The sequence below is a fragment of the Triturus cristatus genome, chromosome 6 (assembly GCF_964204655.1).
Source record: "Triturus cristatus chromosome 6, aTriCri1.1, whole genome shotgun sequence".
NCBI classification, from domain to species: domain Eukaryota; kingdom Metazoa; phylum Chordata; class Amphibia; order Caudata; family Salamandridae; genus Triturus; species Triturus cristatus.
In genome coordinates, this window is record NC_140589.1 from 771048356 (window position 1) to 771063546 (window position 15191).

The following is a 15191-nucleotide window of genomic DNA, read 5'->3' on the forward strand; positions in this document are numbered from 1 at the left end:
ATTCTCGAATTCGTCCATGACTGGTTGTGGCGAACCCAGGTGCAACAGCCAGAAGTCTAGGTAGAGGAAAAGTGGTATCCCCAACCTCCGTAGATGGGTGCTACTACCGCCATCACTTTTGTGAACATCCGTGAGGTTCAAGGGGAGCACAGCAAATTGGAAAACCTTAACTAGCATCTGTCTGGCTACAGCACATGTACATGAAAGTAAAAGACCTGTAGGTACAAAGTAAACATCCAGTTGACTGGATCCAGGATCGACAGAACCTGGGCCAGTGTGAGCATTTTGAATTTGTCTTTTTACAAGAAGGCATTCATAGGGTGGAGATCTAAAATGGGATTATGGTCTCCTTGCTTTTTAAGTACAAGGACATAGCGGCTTAACAGCCAGTCTCCCTTTCCGGGGCTAGGAATCCGTTCTATGACTTCTTCGGCCAAAACAGTCTGCACTTCTTGAAGCAAGCTGGATAGGTGCTCCTCTGAAAGATTTTCTAATGTGAGTAGGGGGTACGACAGGTTTAAAAGGAATGGCAGGGCATAGCCTCGTTGAACGATTTTAAGGATCAACCTGCCATCTTTTGCCACCCTTGGAGGAAATGTCTGATCCTCCATCCCACTGGATGGTCATGTACCAATAAAGGCAAACTAAAGCAACTCGGAGGCTGATGATGCAGGGAAGTGGGACTGGGTAGCGAGCTGCCCTGATCACCTGAGCACTGTCTGCTTGACCCACCCGACCCCAAGAGGACTGCGGTCCCTGTTGCAAGGGCGGCGTACCTTGGCGGTGCTGGTATGCCAACCTTCTGGAGCAGCTACTCAAGGGGCAAAACTGTTGAGAGAACTGTCTTGCGGGGTGGAAAGGCCCAGGGAACATGCCATAGCCTGTCCTTCTTTAAAGCATCCTAAGCATGTCCATTAAAGATGCTTGCAAGTCACCCCAGAAGCCTGAGGACCTCATTCAAGTATGCACCCGAAGCCCCACGCTATTTCTACCTGCTCTGGCCAAAAAGTCGCTAGTGGCTGGATTATATATTTTGCAAATCCTGATCATTCTGGGGGTTAGTTTGAGTCAGGTTAGCCTGGTATTCTTCAGGGAGTGCCTGCAAGACCTCATTTCCCATTTCCCATGAAGCACAACTATATCTCCTCAACAAATAGCTGGAGCAAATCCTGCTTGGCCTTCTGCTTTGACTTACCAAAAGACTTGGGCAGTGACAAGGATTTGTTGTGGGAATGACCTCTAGTACAGGTCCACACCCTCGACTGTCGACTTGAAGCAGGTCTTCTAAGACTTCTTTTGCTGTCAGGCGGCTTAAGGCTTCACTTTGTGTTCCTGGATTGCCTTTGGATTTGCCTATGGATTTATAATTTGGAGTCACGTGACTAACTCAAACACCAGAGACACACCTCGTTTAGCTCTGTCACAGACATCTGCTTTCGACAGTCCCTAAAAGGCTTAAACCATGTCGTTTTTAGGGGAGGACCTAGTTCCCATGCACACTGGAAAAAAGAATCTTGTAATTAAAAAAATTGTCAACTGAAAGGGAAAGAAAGGAAATGACATGAACGTACAAGGGTGGTGCTTAAATGTGGCTTCATCGTTGCTTCCAGGGCAGGATGAAGACAACATGGTGCCCCATGGAGTCACCTACCGGGGGGGGGGGGGGGGTGGGTACACTACTGTGAAATCTTCTGGATCCAGTCTGGAAACTGGGGATATTCTAAAAATGAGGAATCTGAGCTGAGATGTATCCAACAGAAGTACATGTATTCTAAAGCTTGTTAAGTTGATTAGAATATATAAATCATCAAGGTATTATCCTTCCTTTCAACAAATTTATTTAGTGTTAAAATATATTAAATATATCGCAAGACATGTGACCATTCCTCATAGCCTAAACATTTGGAAGGTTCAGTTTAAGTATTGTACTTAGGAAATGTTGAAACATATTAGAATTATTACCACTGTGAGTGGTTGGTTGTTAATGATCATGAAATAGAGCATTTTCTCTCTGCTGTCTTCTCAGTCTGAGATATATATTTAGATAGATGGATTGGTGGCTATACAGATAACACCAGTTGTCAAGCTGTCACCTCCTTTAGAGGTCCTGTAGCCACTGTGAACACAGCAATTATAAAAAATAAATTTTTCGAAGAGTAGCACGCTGGTGGCAACATTAATCTGCATTTCCTGAGATCGGGGGCCCTAAGAATGCACCCCGTACCTGAAACTTTACACAGGATTAATTTGCTGAAACAGTGCCTTGATGAATGGTTTGCTGACCAGATCCCTGCATTATCACTGCACCTTCACGCAGCTCCCCTATACCAGAGCATGGTACATTCTTTCTTGCACTGTATAATACACAGGTAGTGTGTTACTCTTTAGGGAAACTACATTCACATGGTTTATTGAAAATGCTACAAATAATATGCGCCTTTAAAATATTTTTTCACCACCAATTTCTTTTAAGATCAACCACGTAAGTAATGATAAAAAGTAGCATGTTCTTCGCTGAGCTCGTGCTGGTATTTTACAGATTATTCCAATATCAACTCCAGCATTCATGAGATTAACTTCCCTTAGCTATATTTAAATAAATAATAGAGTCAGACAGTTTAACTGTTCAAAGCATAACCTCAATTAACAAAAAACACTCCAGAAATGACCTGTCTAATCAGGGTTACAAAATTTTGGTTTGCAAAAACAAAATAGCAGTTTCATGTAAACAAGATTGGTAAAGCAAACACTTATGATGATCAATAGATACACAAAATAAAAGTTACCACATAAAAACAAACTTGTACATTAGTTCTGTGACACAATGATAGTCCAAGTAGAACTCTTTACTTGTCAGTTTTTATGTTGAAAGAGCTAGTGACACATTTGCAGAACAGGAACTGCTACCAATCAATCAATCTGAGTAGATTTTTACTGGAGAAAGCAGATAAATGATAAATGGTGCATTACAGTGGTGCATTTCAAGAAATTATGAATCTGTTTAAAATATTTGCCCATGCGTAGAATTATTCATATTGCTGGTGCCATTGCACCTTCTATTTGAAAGTTTAGCCCAAATTAAGTATACGTTTGAGTCCCATTTAGAACTTACATTTTAAGTCAGCATATCAGAAAAGATTTATACATGTTTTGTAAAGAGTATATGTTCAAGGCAGATATCTACAAATTCAAAAACAATAATATAGCCTTATAGCCCGCCGTAGCGGGCTATACCGGCTGTTAAAGGCCCGCTGCAGCGTTAAAGGCCCGAGCCGAAGGCGAGGGACTTTAACAACAGCAGCGGGACTTTAAAAGCCGGTATAGCCCTGCTACGAAGGGCTATAAGGCTATTAGAACATTCTGCCACTAGAGGGCAGAATGTTCTAACAAAACGAAGCCTTCAGGGAGCGCAGAGGATTCAAATCCCCTCCGGCTCCCTGAAGTCTTTGTTCACAGCCAGAGCTGTGAACAAAGACACATTGGAATGTTGGCGCTCCGGGCTTATACCAGCCATTATAAGCCCGGAGCACTCCATTGTTTTCAATGGAGCTCCCAACATTCCAATGTTCTAATGGGCTTTAAAGCAGAGAATAAGCTCAGAATCAATATTCTGCTTAATCCTGGCTGTTTTGAAATGAAAGGTAGTTTTCCTATCGAAAAATGAAAATCAATCACAGATGCAGTGCGTCGTGGTCTGCTGAAAAAAAATCCGTTTAGGAGCTTATATAGTGACTATAACACCCCAAAATTAGATTTTTTATATTTTATTTTGAACATAGTTGTTTATAGGAAACCCCTGATATGAGCACCCTGAAATCAGAACCAAACATCAAAAACAAATAAATACAAAGAACATTTACTATTAACTGAGATCAACGGTTACATTCCCTCCTCTACAACACAACTGTCCTATCTTTTACTATCTCTCCTTAACTTTGGAAACACATGGGATAGCTCATAATGAAGCTACACATGTTTCAATGAAGTGCACGTTCAAACAGACGGCGGAGGAAATTCCATCAACTTTAGAGGTCTCCGCCAGAGCAGGGTAAAGTACACAATTATGCCTGTATAGGACCAGCCAAATTAGCAGGGAAACTTCAGAGGAAATTTCATCCAGAATGGTGAAATTGCCCCACACCCTGACAAAGTGTGGCATCTGGAAATACACCCCTCAATTGGGGATAGATCATTGTATATTCTTGCAGACGCAACCATTTTCAAAGATGGACTTTACCAGATTTGTTGGCATGCATGCCTGGGGATAGATCATCGTATATTCTTGCAGACGCAACCATTTTCAAAGAGGGACTTTACCAGATTTGTTGGCATGCATGCCTGTCTAGACGGGAGATTTATCATTTCTAGCCTAGTTTCCTCCGAACGATGGCGAACCAAATGGCTGACCAGGATGAGTCTCTGTCAGTATAATATGTGTCAATTGAAGAACACATGACTCTGCAAATGTTGACTGAAAGACGCATATGGTAAATTTTGAATTTTTTACCATCACAGTCCCCGTATACACTTAGCCTTTAAGTTTAAAGCTGAAACCCTTCCATGGGAGTATCTGCTTGCTGGAATATAAACTGCTGCTCTTTTTCATCCACTTCAGGAGCGATGTTCAAGTCCTCTTGTTCAGCACCAAAATAACGCTCTATGAGAGCAAATGCCTTTTGATAGATCTCTTGGTTTTCATGGCTTTGTAGGAATTCAATTTTGTCTAAACCTAAAGAAGAAAATAACAGATTTTACACACTCTTTGAACATTTGCGTTGTTTATAGTAACAAATGTGATGATTATCCATTTCCATAAATAATACGGCACTCTTGAAAACAACCATTCATTTGTAACTGCTTACCAGTTGATTTGTATTACAATATGAGGTAAAAGGTTATGATACAATTTATAAATGAACTTATTATTGAGCACTGATCACTCTTTTACTATGAAAGTCATACCTTAGATTAGTCAAATGGTCGGGCCATTAATGCAAAACATTATTTGTTGCCATGGGGCTCTAACAGTAATATCTAACAGGTAAAGCCTGTTTCCACGTGAGTGTCTTCTGTGAAAAATTAATTATGGTAATTAATCCTTTTTAACTCAACCACTTTTGGTCTTTTGGAGGAAGTCAACCAGACACTCGAGTAACACATTTAACACTTCTTAACAGAACATTTTGAACCTGGTTTATCTGTTTAGATATTTTGCTTACAACTTGTTTCACAACTGTACACTTTACCAATTGTTCTTTTGGATACATGTTTTTTTCAGCCAAGGTCCTACTATCCTCAAACTGCATTTTGTTGGACCTTTTGTGATCAGAACATCAGGAATAGTAAGTTGTTCCTAATCATGACAGGGGCATACAATGAATATCGAGATACATTAACACCACTGTTCTTCTACCTACCAGTGTTGTGTGTGGCAGGGCTTTTCTATTTAATACATAAATGCTATTTATATGCTAAGGCTGATTGTATGCAAACAATGAAGCTCTAACTCTCTTATAGTGTGTGTGAGACAGACTTAGGGTCTAGTAAACTAATATTAAGAATGAAATACTAACATGTGTGCATGATCACCACATATGATATTTACCATGTAAGCATCTGTTGCTAATGTGTAGTGCAGTAGATTAACATGATTTAGATACTCCTGCCATATAGTGTTAGGCCTGGACACTACAAGTTGTTGTTATTCAAAGATATTTTTATTCATGAGGGGTAGAGTTACTCATCCCTTGATCCACAATGCGTATGGACTTCGGCTCCACTCTTAAGATAGTTTTCCGTCTAGCAGGGGTCAAATGGATAGTAATTAAGAGTAAATATGTATACGTACATGCATTTTGATTGTTACAAAATAGAAAAAAACATATGCTGACCCTGCCCATTTATGAGGAGATGGGAGGGTGCATGTGAATCAACAGGGAAATATTCCATTAGTAGCATATTTCGCTGGAGATACACATGCTTTGCACAGACTATAAAGAAGTATCTTACCAGCAGAGGTTAGTGGACAGTTGAAACAGAGGTTTGAAAAAGTGTTCTCAATACTGTTTGACCAACCACAGATTGCTGTCAGGCTAATATAGCCACACAGTTGTGTTTAGTGAAGGTGTGCAGTTTTGACCACATTGCTGCCTTACATACGTCAGCAATGGGAATGTTACATGAGAAGGCCATAGTAGCTCCCTTTTTAGGTGTAGAATGTGTTCTTGGAGGTAGAGAGAGAACATTTTGATTTTGCATAGCAGGTTTGAATATATTTTACAATCAATCTGCAATGTCTGCTTTTGAAATTGCCTGTAGTTTTGTGGTGTTGCATTTGTCACAAACAATTCATCAGTCTTTGTGAATTCTTTTGTCCTATCAATGTAGTACATAAGTACCTTCTTAACATTTAACTTATGTAAAGGTCTTTGTGACAGGGCATCTGCTTTCAGAAAAAAAGACTGGTAACTCTTTAAACTGATTGAAGTGAAATGAAGATATTACTTTTGGTAAAATCTTTGGGTTGGTTCTTAGAACCACCCTATCTTTATGTACTTGAATAAAAGGTTCATGAATACTGAGAACATGCGGGCCACTGACTCTGTCAAACAGGTAATAGCCACTAAGAGGCCAATTTCCATGTTAATAATTAGAAATCCATGGAGTGCAAAGGTTCTAATGGGCTGGTCCCACATACCATGTTAGACTATATTTATCCGCTTTGGTGCTGGAGGTGTTCTAGGTGGTATTCTCCTTTTAAAGCCCTCCATTAAAGCCTTTATTACTGGAATTGAAAATAGTGACAAACGTTTTCTATTTTGCATGTATGCTGCTACTAGTGCCCGATGGACCTTTATATATGTGAACGTTAATACTACCTTTTCTAAGTGTATGAGGTAAGAGATATCTTGCGCCTTTACCTGTAGGGGGTTGAGATACTTATTGAGACAACAGTAGCTGAAACACTTCCTCTTAGCACCACAGCATGCTTCCTGAAGAATAGTCATGCGTTCGTCTGTAAGATTTAAGTAACAAAATTCTATGACCTCAGGGGCCAAATTGCTAGATTTTGCTTTTAGGAGTCTGGATGTTTGACGTGTCCTTTGTGTTTTTGCTTAGCCCATGTTGGTGCCACTAGAATGAGCCTTGTTGTACATTGCTGTATCTTCCTGACTACATATCAGATGAGGGGAGAGGCGGAAAAGCTTATGCAAATATCACTGACCAACTCATCTATAGTGTATTGCCTATGGACTGCAGATGAAGATTTGGCAATTTCAGTTTTCCTTTGTTGCAAAGATCTCTACTGCCCCACTTACAAAAGTACGTTTTTAGGACTTGAGGGTGGATTTTCCACTTGTGTACTTGTTGGTGAGCCTTGATTAAGAGGTTGGTTGCTCCTGTGAGGTGTTCCGCCAGGAGGTGTATGTTGTGAAAAATAGTCCAATGATCTATTGCGCTAGTTTAGAAAGTGGAAGCCAATGTGTGAATATAATACTGTTAGACCTGTCAGCCTTATGGTGGTCTTCCCCCAAACATTTTGCCTCACACCCTCCATTTTTACTGAACTTATTTTTGCTGGCACTAAGACTCTGTGCCCTTTACCTCTGCTAAGCAGATACGTCTGTCTTAAGAGGTGTGCAAAGTCATTGTTACTCCTGGGAGGTGTTCCGCCAGAAGGTGTATGTTGTGAAGAACATTCCAATGATCTATTGGGCTAGTTTGCAAAGGGGAAGCAAATGTGTGAATATAATACTGTTAGACTTGTCAGCCTTAGGATGGTCTTCCCCCAAACACCATGATACACAGATGTGTCCAAAGCTCACATGCCTTCCAATACTTCAAAGTGGGCCACCATCAATGGGCAGAATGCGGAGTCTCTGAAGGAGACAGTATGACTAATGTCAGGTGTCATCTGGTGTCCTCTGAGCATTTCATCAGGTTGTGGTAACAGGAAGCAGTGAGAGCCGCTACCCGTGGCTTTTGTTCCTTTGAGTGCGATGGGGGCATGGGGTGGGTCTCAGGCCTTCCGAAGGTTGCTGGGAGCACTGCTGTGCCCATTGACTGTCTGTTGGGGAATGATTTGGAGCACACTGCCTAGAAGGAAGATGAGCTCAGGCCACACCTGGAAATGTTAGGGTTGCCTGAGTGAATCTGTGTGACCATCAGGTCCATGGTTATCCAGCAGGGGAGTCAAGAAATTATGGAGCCTGGAACAATAGCCATAAAGCTGCCAGGAAAGGGAAGGTCAAGGAGTGTGGGAAGGTAGCCCCTGAATGTCCCCCAGCACTGGTGGATAGGGCACAGGAGGAGTCACCCAGAGCCTACAGGGGAGGACTTTGCCTCTCTGGCTACCCTGCCTGGACTTGCTCAATGTTGCAGGGAATGTGGTCCCAGTATATACTCTTCAGAGAACAAAAACAATCGTTAATACTTTATAAACGAAAGATATACATTGAATTTGTGAGAGATGTTATTTATTCACATCTCTCACAAATTCAAAGTTTAACTTTCGTTTATAAAGTATTAACGATTGTTTTTGTTCTCTGAAGAGTATATACTGGGACCACTTTCCCTGCAACATTGAATACCCAGGTCCCAGTACTGTTGGGTCTACCCTTTTATGTAATGGACTCGCTGGATGGCAAGTGGAAATAGGGACCACCAGGGAAGAGTTCTGCTAAGTACAGAAAAAGTGTCCAACCCTTGAGGGCCTGGGGCAGCAAGCTGACCCAGGCAATTGGTGACACCTCTGGAGATCACCTCATATATTGGAAGAATGACCTACTGTATAGTGACCCTATGGCGCCTGCGCATGGAGCAAATCGTGTATTGGTAGTTCCACAATGTTACGGAGCCTTCATACTAAGGATGGCTAATGATATACATCTGGCAGGACATCTGGGCAGGACAAGACCTTTGACAGGCTCGTCACCCATATTTATTAGCCCCAGATGAGGACAGATACTGTTGTATTTTGTATCACTTGTCTCACCTGTCAGGCTAGTGGGAAGACTGGTAAAAAGCTCCCCTGACTCCCATGCCTGTTTTCGGCACACCATTTGAGAGGGTGAGAATTGATATTGTAGGACCTTTTGACCCCGAGATTGCCTTAGGCAATAGGTGTATCCTAGTCTTGGTGGACCATTACACTAGATACTCAGAGGCCATCCCTCTGAGATCCGTTACTGCACCTGTAGTGGGGAGGGCCTTAATGGGGATTTTCACCAGAGTGGGTTTCCCCAAGGAAGAAGTGCAAGACAGGGGCATTTACTCCATGTCCTTGTACATGAAGTCTATGCAGAAGGAGTGTGCGGTTACTTATCAGTTCTCCACACCCTACCATCCACAAATAGGTTTGTTGAAAAATTCAACAAGACCTTTAAAGGCATGATTATGGGCCTGCCTAAGGCGGAATTACAATGTCCTCTTACCATGCCTGCTTTTTACTTACAGGGAATGTGGCACAGAAGGGAGCGGGCTTTAGCCCATTTTAACTTCTGTATAGTCACACTGTCAGGGGACCTCCATGTCTGGTTTAAGAGGGGTGGGGCAGGCTCCCAAAAACCGCTCCCCCCAAGACATGGCTAGCTGTATTCTAGTCCTAAGGAACCAGATGGCCAAGTTCTGCAAGAAAGCTTTTAAGAACTTGGAGGTTAGACAGGAGGTGATGAAGCATTGGTATGACCAGGCGGCTACCCCTGTGGAATTTCAATATGGTCATGTGCGGGCGATGGAGCCAGTGAAGTCCAGGGCTCTCCAGGATTGCTGGAATGGGCAACATGAAGTAGTAGTGTTATATTTCATATAGGTACCCTAATATAGGTCCAGGGAACATCGAACACTTTCCCTATATCATCTCCCCGTTATTTCATAAGAACGAGCCTTTTAAGGACATAAGTCCAAATAAGGACAGATAGCCTTATAGGGACGTCACACCTAAGGAGGACTGCAGCCTTTTATGGACTAAACCTTTCACCTAGTTCCATGCCGAGGGTGGGTTTTTCCCAATCGATATTGCTTAGACGCCATCCTTAGCACATATGAATAATTGAGGAGTACACTCTCCAGGAGGTATACTTCACCTCTCCCATCGACGCACAAGGTTTAATCCCCAACGTCATCCTCATACTGAACAATGGGTAACACACATACATAGATATATAAATACAGCACCTCTTGCTACCAGAGAGCAAGAGGGAACCAAGACTTCAATACCGACACACTGACCAGAGACATGCCATCGCTCCAGCTGACAGTGGTCTGACGATCCCTCGTGGGGTGTCCAGCTCAAGTCCAGGACCAAGTCCCACACACTCACTATTCAGGTATGGGGGTTCGACTCAATCCTAGTGGGATTCTTGGCTCTTAGGCTCTGTAGCACCTACTCACATGCTAGGTAAACTTAGATACATCTAGTCAGGCATCTTAGGAGTATGCACTTTATTTTATAAATGCTTTTCATATTCACGTATATGTTTGTGACTATTGCAAAATGGTAGAACAATACTATTCCTTTTTATTCACTGTACTGCTGGTTCTATATCTCTGCTACTGTGTTCCAATTGTAACAGCGCACTTATTTTACATGAGTAGAACTACGGTACAATACATTCTTTTTTTTTTTTTTTTTTTTTAAATTTTTATTGAAACAATAAATCAGTTACAGGCATGGGCCTACAACCACCAGGGCCGGCCGCTAGATTCAGAAAGGATCGCACATTAGTTAAGGCAGTAGGCGACTCCTGGGGCCCAGCCCCGTAAATGGCTCAGGATAGCTCGAAAGAAGCAGGAGACATACATTTAACATAAATAACAACTAAAAACAAAAGGCGAGGCATAAGGGCAAAAAGCGTGGGTCAGGCTACATCCGGGGGACTCTACTCCAAACCTTCAATCAGCTATCAACAGGAGGGAGTACTGAAAGATCGGGGGGGGGGGTAACGGGAGAGGAACATCTATATTCGATTATTACATCCAGTTGCAAGGAACCATCAAGGGTCAGGGGGACAAGGCAATATCGGTGTCCACTAGGGGGGGCGTACAGATACCCCCACGATACGCGTTCCATTGCCCCCAAATTCTACCCCATGCCCCGGGTTTACCGCGGGCCACATACACAGTCTTCTCCCTGAACATACACCAGTCCATGTTCTCCTTCCATACTGACACGGTGGGTGGCCGCTGGGAGCCCCAAAGCTGCGCAATATCCCTCTTGGCAATCATGTATCCCAGGGCCGCCCACCGAGTCTGGGCCGCGTTATAATCATTGGGCTCCCACACATTCAAGACACAGCGACGCACCTCCGGCAGCAGCGCAACCCCGGTGACTTGTCCCATGACCCCATGAACCCGACGCCAGTATTCCGCCACCTCCCGGCACTCCCAAAGGATATGGAGAAAGGTGGCACTGAGCCCACACCCCCGCTTACAGAGCCCATCTTCCGAGAATCCCATCGAGACCAGACGGGGGCCCGTCACATACACCCGGTGGAGAATCTTTAGCTGGACCAGGCGGAGACGGGCTGGAATGGCTACTTCCTTGGGGGACGATAGTGCGGACTGCCAGTCCTCGTCGTCTAATTCCACCCCGTCCCCCGTCCACGTCTCCCGAAGGCGCACCAAGAGGTCAGCCCGATTATTAATAAGTTTTTTATAGATTAAAGAGATAGTACTGTCGGGGACATGACCATCGAGTATGCGGTCCTCGAGGGGCGAAGAGGCAGGGATCTTGGTCCCCTCCCCAAAGACAGAGAGCAGGGCGTGCCGAACCTGGGCGTATCGGAAGAACTCCTTTTCCGTGAGTTCGTATTCGCTCTGGAGCGCCGCGAAGGTCTTAACCGCGCCCTTCATCCATAGGTCTCCCACTCTACTGATGCCAATCGTGTCCCAACGGTCAAACCCCTTCGTTGTCCAGAGGCTTCCCAGTCGGTCGGAGGCAAATAAAGGAGTAGCACATGTTAGTCGCTCACTCCAGCCCATGGCTGCATTGGCCGCCTTCCAGATCCGTACCGCGATCTTAGTAGGGCCCGTCAGGGTCCGTCCGGCCGAGCGGGAGTAAAGCGCCCTGTTATAGTTCCCACCGGGGAGCAAGAATTTATCCATCCCATACGCCGGATTCAAGCCAGGCGCATACGTGGCATGGTTAATGGCCGATAACTGCGAGGCCCAATAATACCTGCGAATGTCGGGAAGCGCGATGCCCCCGTCGTACCAGGGGAGAGTAAGCTTGGCCAGGGCGATACGCGCCCGTCCGTCCCACACCAGTCTCCTCTGCAGGCTCTCCACCTCCCGAAAGTAGGCCACTGGAATGATGTCGAAGGAGTTCTGAAGTGCATAGAGGAATCTGGGAAGGGACATCATTTTAAACAATGCTGCCCGACCCAGTGGGGACAAGGGCAGCCTACACCACCGCGCCGTGTCTTCCCTCAAACGCCGAAGTGGAAGCAGGAGATTGTGCTCATAGCGAGCCACCGGGTCCAACGAGACGTGTATCCCCAGGTATTTAAAGCCGGACAGAGATATTTGAATCGGAAGCCGAGGCGGCAGGAGAGGGGGGCCACCGGAGATAGGATAGACACAGGATTTAGACCAGTTAATCGTGAGACCCGAATTTCTCCCGTAGGAAGTCAGAACATCGAAGAGAACGTTAAGCGACTGCCGCGGCGAGGTAAGATACAGGAGAATATCGTCAGCATATAACGAGACCCGATCCTCAAAGCCCGGGGCCCACCGGATCCCCCTGATCGAGGGCTCCCAGCGGAGCCAAGCAGCGAGTGGCTCCAGGGCGAGAGCAAAGAGCAGAGGGGACAACGGGCACCCCTGCCTCGTACCCCTACCGAGAGCGAAGGGCCGAGAGACCCGCCCATTAACCACCACCTGAGCCATGGGTCCCGTGTAGAGAAGCTTCACCCAGCCAAGAAATCCCTCCCCAAAGCCGAATTTGGTCAAGGCAGCCCAGAGGAATGGCCACTCGATGGTGTCGAAGGCCATCGTGGCATCTAAAGAAACCAGCACGGCCGGTTCGGAGAGGTATTCTGCCCTGGCGAGGGCGCCATGGAGACGCCGCAAGTTGAGGGCAGTGTTGCGATGCGGGATGAAGCCGCATTGATCAGGATGAATCAGATCGCAGATGACGCCCAACAAACGATTGGCAAGGACTTTAGCCAGGATTTTAGGCTCTGCATTTAGCAGTGAGATAGGCCTGTAGGAGGCACAGCGGTCCCGCGGCTTACCTTCCTTGGGGATCACGACTATCGTGGCCAGTCGCTGGTCGAGCGGAAGGGAACCGGCCTCAAGGGACTCCTGAAACATACGACGGAGGAAGGGCGCTAGTTCATCCGGGCGCAACTTATATAATTCGATAGGGAGACCGTTGGGACCCATGGCCTTGCCCGAGCGAAGGGATCGAATCGCCGTCGCTATTTCATCTACCGACAAGGGAGCGTCCAGCTGCTCACGGTCCTCGGCGGACAGGCCGGGCAAAGCAATGTCCCTCAGTAGAAGGCAAGAGTCTTCCTCATCCCTATCAGTCACCGGGGAGTACACGGTCCGGAGGTGGTCGGCAAAACATTCCACAATCTCACCAGGCTCAGTCACACACACTCCATCCGAGACACGCAACTCCGGGACCACACGATTCACTCTCTCCTTCTTGTCCAGCCACGCAATCAGCTTTCCCGCCTTGTCCCCGGCATCATACAATCGACCCTGCTGCTCCCTATACATAGTTTTGGCAGCGTCAGTGACAAGAGATCTGTATTCAAACTGTTTCAGGCTGAGGGCGTGGAGCCCGTCCGGAGTGACACCCGCCTCCAAGGCCGACTCCAGCCCCGAGATGTCAGTCTCCAGCCTCACCACCGCCTCACTCCTGAGCTTCTTAGCCACCACTATCTGGGAGAGGGCGTGTCCGCGGATTACGGTTTTAAAGGCTTCCCACAGGGACATTGCAGACACCACCGACCCCTCGTTTTCAAGAAAGTATTGGTCCATAGCCTTAACCAGACTATCGCGAGTCGTAGGGTCTCGCAGGTACCACGGGTTAATGGGAGCGATCCGCCCTGCAGACCGCGACTCGGTGTCAAAGAGAAGCCACAGCGGGGAATGATCGGAGATACCCCTCGCCAGGTGCCTGACCTCTCGAATTCGACCCGTCTGCGCCGCGGGCATAAGGAAATAGTCTAACCTAGAAAGACTCCCATGTGCCCCAGAGTGAAAGGTGTATTGACATTGGGTCGGATGCATTAATCGCCAACTATCCACCAGGCCGAAGGTCTCCAACAGACCACCTAGCCAAGCCTGGGCAGCGGGGAGGGCCCTGGGTGGGTGACGATCCAGGTCACCCGAGACCACCGAGTTAAAGTCCCCGCCCATAAGCAAAAGACTGCCCGGAAGTTCAAGCAGCATTCGACCCAAGTCCGCGAAGGTGGAGTTCTGGAGGCCCGGGGGGACGTAAACTGAGACCAGGGCAAGGGGATGCCCCTCCCACCTCCCAGTCAGACAAACATAACGCCCTCTGTCATCTGAGACTACCCTGGTGATCTCCAACGGAAGTGAGGATCGCAGGAGAATGCCCACCCCCCTGGAGCCAGTTGTGAAACCAGAGTGAGCCACGAGGCGGTATCCCCCCCTGTTCATTGCATGGCAGACATTACCAACCAGATGCGTCTCCTGGATAAACACCACATCAGGAGTCAGACGACGCAGATACTGCAGTACTACACCCCGTTTGATACGGTCCCCCAACCCATTGACGTTCCATGACATCAACTTCAACCCGTCCCCCCCATCCCCTCCAATAGATCAAAGGTCCCCCCGCAAGTAGCACAAGTCCCAAAAGTGGAAGAAAATCAATACCTCGCCCTGCAAACAAAAAACACACGGCAAAACAACCCCTCCTTCCCCCCCACCCCCCCCAACACCCAACTCCCCCCACCCTGCACCCCTGCGGGCCAAAAAACCCCCCCAACTTGCAGTGTGCCTGTCGCCCAACTAACCCCAGTCTACAAAAAGACCCTGGAGGAGGAAAGGGACCCGTCCCCGCCCGCCCCCCATACAGGTCCTAGCAAAACACACTGAACCAAAGAAGTACAACCCAGCTGAGCAGTGCAAAATGGCAAAATCAAGGACCAAGAGTCACTCCAAAGGGGACCCGTCACCGTTGGCACCTGCAGAGGGCCCGGGACGGCCAC

General features: G+C 46.4%; 1 protein-coding gene across 3 annotated transcripts in view; it reads right to left on the minus strand.

Moving 5' to 3' along the window:
• Positions 1-1664: 1664 nt before the first annotated feature.
• The window catches only part of KPNA5 (karyopherin subunit alpha 5), a 357927-nt gene continuing 344400 nt past the window's right edge, over positions 1665-15191 (minus strand). For all 3 annotated transcript variants that reach the window (XM_085611310.1, XM_085611309.1, XM_085611311.1), the window contains exon 14: positions 1665-4729. In XM_085611310.1, the coding sequence (XP_085467436.1) occupies positions 4542-4729 (188 nt within the window). In that variant the 3' untranslated portion in view covers positions 1665-4541. The remainder of the gene's footprint in view (positions 4730-15191) is intronic.